General features: G+C 47.0%; 1 protein-coding gene across 6 annotated transcripts; it reads left to right on the forward strand.

Annotated features, from left to right (window-relative positions):
• The first annotated feature begins 223 nt into the window (after window positions 1–223).
• On the forward strand, window positions 224–8,304 carry zbtb18 (zinc finger and BTB domain containing 18). 6 transcript variants are annotated; one of them, XM_085477300.1, is made up of 3 exons: window positions 224–573; window positions 2,606–2,739; window positions 5,476–8,304. In XM_085477300.1, exons 2-3 carry the CDS (start codon window positions 2,724–2,726, stop codon window positions 7,188–7,190), a joined length of 1,731 nt encoding a protein of 576 aa, XP_085333426.1. In that variant the 5' UTR covers window positions 224–573; window positions 2,606–2,723; the 3' UTR covers window positions 7,191–8,304. The 6 variants fall into 6 exon arrangements, with proteins under 6 accessions (XP_085333426.1, XP_085333427.1, XP_085333424.1 ...); XM_085477301.1 differs by lacking the exon at window positions 2,606–2,739; XM_085477298.1 differs by lacking the exons at window positions 224–573; window positions 2,606–2,739 and adding an exon at window positions 765–848.
• Window positions 8,305–8,662: the final 358 nt, after the last annotated feature.

The following is an 8,662-nucleotide window of genomic DNA, read 5'->3' on the forward strand; positions in this document are numbered from 1 at the left end:
TCATATCAGCTCCACCCCCTTAGCCTCCCTCCCTCCCTGCCTCCTACCCCCCCCCCCACGACACCTCTCGCTCCAGGTTTGACTACAGTACCCAGAGCGCACTGCGCCGCTCTCCACTCTCCCTCGCTCTCCGCTGCGCCAGTCCGCCTCACTGACTCGCAGAACCAGTTGGTTTGGCCCAGCTTCTTGTTTCCTGCCTTCTCACTGTGTGTGTGCTGCTGCTGCTGCTGTTGTTGTTGCCTGGTGTCAACCTACGCCGACGGGAGAAGAAGACATATCCCTCCCTCTCCTCTGTCAGAGGGCCGCTTCCAATTTGCCTTCACTTTCCTCCTCGCCGGCACCATTGGCTTCCGTGCCGTGCCAGTCAACTCGCCTCCTTCCCCAGCCCGAGTTGAGCAGCAACAGCTCGGAAACATCTGGCCGCCGCAGAGTGCTAGACTCCCCGTCCCTGCGCCTGCTCGCCTCGGCAGCCTGTTATGGAAATTAGTCCAAAGTCAATCTAGTTTTGTCTCCGAAGGAAAAAAGAGGGGATTTTGACGGAGGAAGCGGGGAAGACGGTGGACCTTCTTGTCTGTAAGTGCTGCTTCTAATACCGGAGTCCGATTAAAGGAGGCTCAGGAGAGAGAGAGAGAGGGTGGGTTACGGAGGGGAAAAAGTAGCTAAACCTTCCTTAGCATGACTGTGTTGTCTCCACGCACTAATAGTTGCTATGTTAGCCGTCTCTCCGCGGTGTTTTAGGGGCTGTTGTCATAGCACCTGGGCCTCCCGAACAACTGTAAATAGCTCAATATTGCAGCCCGTCCGCCTTACTTTTGTTAGCCGCGATCGGGCTATAGCTAGCTGCGTGGGTCAGTGTGTCTCCGTGTGTGTCTCTCCCTGTTTTTCTGTGTTTGTTGTGTCTTCTGGTAAGAAATTAATTACAATACTCCTTTTCTCGCTCGGAGACTTGTCTCTGAACAGCCTGTAAGCGGTAGCAGGAGTTGGACTTTTATGCTAATTTTTTCTCCGGACCGTCGTGGGCAGGCAGCTTGAAAATTGAGTCTTAAATTAAAACAAACTCCAGCAGACTTTCTCCTAAATTTGATAGCACTTTAGAGGTGATAAAAACGCGTCAAAGTGAGGTGAAATTGATTTTTTTTAAAGCGACTTCCAAACCGTGTAATTAAAAGAACTCCGGTGGTGAAGTTAATTAGAAGTTTAAGTTGATTAATGTGATGTTTCCCGCACTTTATTTCTGTTTTATTGACACAGTGAAATTTTTCATTACAGGAGATTACACGGCAAATATTTCTAATTAACTTACAAAATGTTGAAATGGGTGATTATGAAACAAAGAAAAAATAATATAAATGTAATTTATTTCCACATTTGTGTGCAGCTGTGATCACATTTTATTGTGGAAACTCAGTGGGCGGTGTTGCTATTATTTTATTTAAAAAAAAAAACACAACTTTATTTACAGCCAAAATAAAATAGAAAATAAAAGTTGCAGAGTTGTAAACGTTACAGAAAGTTTGCCCAAAACGAAAGCGAAATACAGCCGTTATAATAAGTGTAATAAGTTTCTCCCCGGCTATTAAACACCCTGCACACCTTTTGTTTTGCCCTCACTGGACTCTTTCGGCTCATTTTTGTCACCCAGTGAGTCGTTCGAAGGGTCCGGGCAGTGGTGGTGGTGGTGTGTAGGGGGTGGTGGTTGCTGGATACATGGATATATGGATGGATGGATGGATGAGCGGATGAATGAGTGAATACAAGACGAGGTAGCGGCGCTGAACCGTAAAAGAGTGGAAAACAATATCAGCTGCGTGCGTCTGTCAGTTGCAAATGTGCCGTGTTGGCTTTTGTTTATGGTAACTGGAAGGAGAAAAAGACAGAAGGAGAAGGACAGAGAAGTGCATTTCAAATGATTTTAGACACCAGGTAAAAGAAAAGTTGTTTGTGTGTGTGTATGTGTGTTTTTTAGTGCGTTAACTTTGCATTTCCTTAATAGTTTTGGTGGCAGTTGCAGCTTAGTGATTTTGATGTGTAAACTCCAAACACCAAATCCCAGAATATTTTAGCCGACTTGTGTTTTATTTCCCAGAGAGAGAAAAAAAGGAGGGGGAGAAGAGAGACAAAGTTGTGCGGTGTTGGTAGAATGAAAGAGGAGTCTGGTGGCAGGAGTGTAGAGGAGGCAGCATATGGCTGTAGAAAGAGCACAGCTGGAGGTAGCATCTCCATCTGAGGATGATGTCAGAGCAGCTGACAGGCTGCCATCCACCCCACCTCCTCCTCCTCCATCCCTCCACTGCCTCCACCCCTCCCCAGTCCTTTATTGTGAGTCTCAGCGGCAGCCTGGGAGAGTCAGTGCTGTGCGTGTGTGTGTGCAGTGTGCGCACGCTGTGTGTGTGTGTGTTTGTGGCTGCTGATCAGCGCCAGTTAGGAGGAGGAGGAGGAAGAGGAGGAGGAGGGAGGTGGTATCTCGTTCCCCCTCCAACATCTCCTCCACTTTGCATCTGTCCCTCGCAGTTTGAACAGCGTGTTTTTTTTTTTTTTGCTTGCCTGCCTGCCTGCCTGCCTCCCTCTTCTTCTTCTCTCCTCTTCTACCCACTCATTGATTCAGAGAGAGCGAGCGAGCAAGAGAAAGAGCAAGAAAGAAAGAGAGAGAGGGAGAGGGCGATACACAGCCATTCCCAGCCAGAGAGCCCGGCTATTCTGCTACAGTGGAGTTAATCAAGTTGATGCATACTGCTGCAGGTATCGTTTTGTGTGTGTATGTGTGTGCGTGCGTGTGTTTACAGTAGGAGAGTCCGGGATGGTGGAGTTTTGTTTTGTTGTGGGGGATCTCCGGTGTGTCAAACCAGTGTGAGAACTGCGTGAAACTGCTGGCGAGTGCTTCAGAAGTAAACGGCAAAGGTAGCCGGTGCTGCCTGTCTGAGGGGTAATTGCAGCCCGGGAGCAGTCTGCTTGTTTTTAGCTTGCAGTCGAGAGGGGTGCATTTAAAACTTAAGCTGCTGCTTCCTGTTTGAGCTGTCAGACGTTTTGTCGGGACACTTGTTAATTGAAAGGGAAGTGTAGTTTTTTGCAGTTTAATCGTGATCATAAATCATAAAAGTAAGTCTCCTTTGAAATATAGTATTTAGACATTTTAAGAGAAGACAATAAACACACATTTTAGCTAATAAATAGGCTTAAAAAACCCTAGAATAAACTGAGCAGTTATTTAATCTGTATTATCTACTTTACTTTTTTCCTGTTAATTCTAGCTCGCTGTAAAAATTACTTGAAAGCATGTGCGGTGCGCTCTACCCATTTTCCCCCTCCTGTCGGCTGGAGTAGAGGAGACTAATTTAGAAGTTGCAGATTTGAGCTGCCTGAATTGGCTAGACAGCTGTAATCGCACTCCCTCCTAGTCTTAATCTCTTTATCTGGCTAGCAGCTGCCATATGGCCCCCGTCAGCTGGATCAGATGTGGGTAAGCCTCCCTCCTCGGCCGTCCCAGCCTCTCCCTCACCCTCTCCCTCCCTGCCTGCCCCTCTGTGTGTGTCTCTCTCAGACCCCTGCCTGAGCTGGCTGGCCGGGGCCGGGTGGGCTGGGTGACTGGGCTGCTGCCCTCCTGAGTCTCCGCCGGCGGCTCCCTCCCCACCGTCGCCACCGTCGTCTTTATTTTTAGCCATCTTTAAGGATTAGGATTGATGCTGTGACGAGCAGGGCACTTACAGTGATTGTATTGTAAATCTTCTCTTCTGGGTGGTGGTGGGTGGAGGGGGTTGAGGAAGAGGGCAGTTTCTACTATGGGGCGGATGTGCGGGGTTTTTCTTGTAAGATTCAGATGGAAAGGAGTGCATGAGTGACGGCTGGTTTATATGTGTGTGCGAGTGTGTGTGTGTGTGGAAGGAGGAGGTGGTAGAGGGGTTTGGCTGGACAGTGGGGTGGGGGGGAGGTGGGAGGTGGTACACCCTTGTCCCTGTAAGTCCCCCTCATTAAAAGCAGTCTGAACAAGCCGGAGGGCGAGCACACACACACATGCACATCACACGGACGCACACACAGTCTAACACACTGACATTCTTGGTTTAGCTTCATTCAAATGAGGTGATTTAACTGCTTTGGTTAACACAGTGCAGAGCGGGACCAATGTATTTTCTCAGGCAGGACAAATCGACTTGGCTAACAGGTGGGACCTTTTACACATTTCTTTTTTCTTATTGTCTTCTGGAATCAAAGGTTTTTTGCACAATTAGTTGGTAATTAATTTTATTAATTCGATAATTTCCAGCAAATCTTCTCTAAGAACACCTGCAGAGCATTGATGCAAATTTCCTCCCTTTTTTTCCCTCCATGTCTAATCTCACACCTAAAGCCGAAGCTCGCAGGTTAAACAAGGGACAAGCTGTTTTGTTTTTGACAGTGCTGTTTCAATTGGCCAGTTTTGCTGCTCGACTTAGCCTGTGGAGGTGGTTGGTAGGTAGGCTGGTACTAAGTGTGTGTGTGTTGTGTTTTATATGTGAGGACAGCGTGTGCAGCTGAAAGCCGGTTACCTAAAAGGGCTGTGCCAGGCCAGGCCAAAGTGGGTTAATAAAAATAACCAGCGTAGGAGCAGCGACAATCCAGGAGTGCAGGCAGAGGAGTTGGAGAGATACAGAGAGTGAGAGCGGAGAGACCGAGTAGAAGAATCGGTCGCTGGTGGTTTACCTGAGATTGAGTCTTTGTCTTGGTACAAAACTGAGTTAGTGGTTTTTCTTAAATGAAACCATAAATTGTATTTTCTTTCTATTTTTCTTGTCTACTTTTTATTTATTTTAAATTAAGCAAGTAATTGGAGCAGAAAATGAACATTTGGTTTGATGTATGAAGGAATGTGTGCACGACTTTACGAGAATTGTTTCTGTCGATGTTGGGATGAGGAGTAAAAAAATCCGGGTTGTGTGTAGGTCATGGCTTATTTTAGTTAACTTTTTATGTGTTTTAAAATTATTATTTCATGTGTTACTCTTCCTGTTTGTGCCTTTCGTGTTTTCTTGTCTTTTTCTTGTTTTGTTGTCACCGTCGTTATATCAGATATGTTTTTTTACTGATTCTCTCTGTCCTTGTGTCTCTTAATTTTTAATCTTTTTGTGTTTTTTACCAGATTTAATACAAATTTTGTTCACAGAAATTGTGGCGTTAAAAGAAACGTCTTAGTGGTGATAAAAACTAAATCATGGTCTCTCTATTTAGCTTACGTTTTTAACTTGTTTTCCACCTTTTTAGATTCCATAGTTTTCTATTGCTCCTCATTTCATGTAATCTTGGTTGCCTCTTGTTTACCTTTTAATTCTTTATATTTTGCATATTTATGCTCATGGAAAGGTTGTTTTTTTTAATTACACCCCCTAAATGAAATCATTAAAATAACAAAAAATAAAAACTGTAGGTTTAAAATGAAAGACATCTTTGATACTTTACGAGATGTAATTAACTTTGACGCTGTGTCTGTGTGTGTGGCTTCAGGTTATGAGGACGGCAGGATGGAGTTCCCAGACCACAGCAGACATTTACTCCAGTGTCTGAGCGAACAGCGGCATCAGGGCTTCCTGTGTGACTCCACGGTGCTGGTGGGCGATGCCCAGTTCCGTGCCCATCGTGCTGTGTTGGCCTCCTGCAGCATGTACTTTCACCTTTTCTACAAGGACCAGCTGGACAAGAGAGACGTGGTGCACCTCAACAGTGACATTGTCACAGCTCCGGCCTTTTCCCTGCTCCTGGAGTTCATGTATGAGGGCAAACTGCAGTTCCAGGACCTTCCCGTGGAGGATGTGCTGGCAGCAGCCAGCTACTTGCACATGTATGACATTGTCAAGGTGTGTAAGAAACGTTTGAAGCAGAAGGCCACAGCGGAGGCAGACAGCACGCGCAGAGAGGATGACGGTGGGTCCAGCTGCTCTGATAAAGCCGATAGTCTATCAGACAGTTCCACAGGCCGGCCTGCTACTGCCGACCTGCTGCACAGCGATGAAGAGGAGGAGGGAAAGGCAGAGGGAGGGCCGCTGTGGCTGAGGCTGCCGTCTGCAGACAGACCAGGGACACCAGCTATGGCTACAACCAGTCCAGGGCAGGGTGAGACGGAGACGCAAGCAGGGGAAGGCCTGGGAGAGGGAGGAAAGCTCCTTTCTCCGGCCGGCAGCCCCACCAGCTCCACTGGATCTCTCTCCCAGAGGTCCCACCGCTCCGTGAGCTCTCGTGGGGGCCACAGGGGTAGGAGGGTGTCAAATGATGCAGCTGACTGCGTCCTGGACCTGTCAGTCAAGCCAATTGCAGGTAGCAACCACACTAACCACCACCAATCCTTTTTCAGCGGAGCAGCTACACCAGACAGCCTCCAAAGCCCATTGGCTGTTAGGGTAAAGGTAGAAAGGGGCGTGGCTTCAGATGAGGAAGAGGAACTGGGAGGTGGGGACTATGACATGGAGCATAGCGGCCTCACCAAGGCCACGGTTCCTAACACCAATGGGGGCCTGGCCCACCACGGGGTCGGAGGGCCCTTGTCGGCCCAGCGGAGGCTCGGCCTGGAAGCACACCTGTCTGCTCTGCGAGAAGCCTCCCTGGCCTCAGAGCTGGAGCGGGAGGAGAAGCCTCCAGCCACAGCAGACGATGAGGACATCCTGGGGGGCGAAAACGAGCGCGCTCAGGCTGAGGCGGCCAGCATGGATAGCTCGCTGCTGCCTTACGTCTCCAACATGCTGTCGGCTCAACACACACAGATCTTCATGTGCCCGCTGTGTAACAAGGTTTTCCCCTCACCCCACATCCTCCAGCTTCACCTCAGCTCCCACTTCAGGGAGCAGGAGGGCATCCGCGCCAAGCCCGCCGGAGACGTCAACGTGCCCACCTGCAACATCTGCAGCAAGACCTTCTCCTGCATGTACACGCTGAAGCGCCACGAGCGGACACACTCCGGTGAAAAACCCTACACCTGCACCACCTGCGGCAAGAGCTTCCAGTACTCACACAACCTCAGCCGCCACGCAGTGGTGCACACGCGTGAGAAGCCTCATGCTTGCAAGTGGTGCGAGCGGCGCTTCACGCAATCCGGGGACCTCTACCGACACATCCGCAAGTTCCATTGCGAACTGGTCAACTCGCTGTCAGTGAAGAGCGAACCTCTGGCGCTCCCAAATGTCAGGGATTGGGCGATCGAGGACAGCTCCCAGGAACTGTGGAAGTAGAAACAGACTTCTAGGTTTGGTAAAGGGAAAAAGACGGAGAGTGAAAGAAAGGCAGAGAGGCGTGGGGAGGTTAGAGGGAGGCGGGAGAGTTTGATATTCGGGGTTTAAGTGAGTCACGTTCTTGTTTGTTGCAACATCTCATTCAATAGCACTTTAATAGCACATGAAAATGTTACTACTGAGTTGTTTTTCTTTTCTTTTTGTTCCTATTTGGGGTAATTTTTGTTTTATTCTATTTTATTCTGAATCCTCATTTTTATTTCGCGCAAGTTCTCTCCTGTTGGTGGTTTTAATTGCGTCTCTGGACACGGGTCCCAGTGAGAAAGTCTCGCCTTTTTGAAGAGATTTCACTCTGTTTGTGTTTCATCCCAGACACAACGCTCCGATGCTGGCCAGCGTATCGGTCCCAGTTCCACAGACAGCAAAACACCACTGCAGGAGTTCAGGTCGAACACACTGAAGTGAAAAAGCATTACAATACACTAAACGGGTACTGTGATCACCACAAGTCGACGCCACCAAACACACAGTTTGAATTAGCGTGCGCACACGCGAGTGTGTGTGTGTGTGTGGTACTGCACTACTCTGGCAAAAATTTCACCTAACGTGCGTGAGTGTGTATGAGTGTGTTTTGTGTGTATTGATTTTATTTTCTACTGGCACGGAGGTGTCGTTGGCGAAGCGCTCCCCGCTTCTCTTGTTAAGCTCTTTGGTGTTGTGTGTTCAGGGGAAAGCTGACTGACTGACAGATAAACTGATGGCACTCATGCAATGCACAGCCTCCTTTTTTCACTTCCAGTCAATTTGAAGTATTTTCTAAAAATGAAAAGACCTTTACAAATAATTATTAATTATTATTGTTATCGATAGAATTTTTTTCTTAAATCTAGCTGGCAGTCTTTAAAACATCTCTTGTTGAAAAGTTATTTAATTTAAGGTTGTTGTATATTGTTCTGATATAGTTTAAAAACTTTAATTCTTTGCATTTTTTTAAATTAATGATTATTATTATTATTATTTTGTTACTTTTTTTGTAATGGGACCTGCTGTTGTTGCATGACGTCCAAACCTGTATATTTTAAAATAAAAAATGTGAATTTGCTGTATTACTGTACACATTGTAATTGATCAAATATTTGACAACGGGCTTTCCTTTTTTTTTCTTTTCTTTTCTTTGTGAATACTATCCAGGGTGCGGTCTGTTGAAAAACTGAATATTATTCTCACGACTATGGAAAAAAAAATGCATGAAATTTTGATTTTGTCTTAAACCTTTAAGTTGTGGTTTTTGCATCGGGGAGGGGGAATGTTTGAACCGTACACTTTTGACAGTGAAAAGTCGGATATTTTGTACTCGCTGGGATCCTAGAAGAACGTTACCGAATGTGTTTCCGTCGGATGTTGACGCGATATGATGAAGCATTTTAAGCCTGTGTCTATATGCACTGATCTTTCTGCTGCACGCGTGTGTG

Source organism: Copadichromis virginalis, linkage group LG13 (assembly GCF_057382275.1).
Source record: "Copadichromis virginalis isolate Kocher_CV1m ecotype Utaka linkage group LG13, C_Virginalis_male_GT1.1, whole genome shotgun sequence".
NCBI lineage: Eukaryota > Metazoa > Chordata > Actinopteri > Cichliformes > Cichlidae > Copadichromis > Copadichromis virginalis.

What these genes read in the sequence shown, in the direction of transcription:
- zbtb18 (XM_085477299.1), top strand. Translation starts at nt 4,120, where the DNA reads ATGTATTTTCTCAGGCAGGACAAATCGACTTGGCTAACAG. An exon ending in CAAATCGACTTGGCTAACAG is followed by an intron (nt 4,160 to 5,475) that starts GTGGGACCTTTT and finishes GTGTGGCTTCAG; the next exon opens with GTTATGAGGACGGCAGGATG.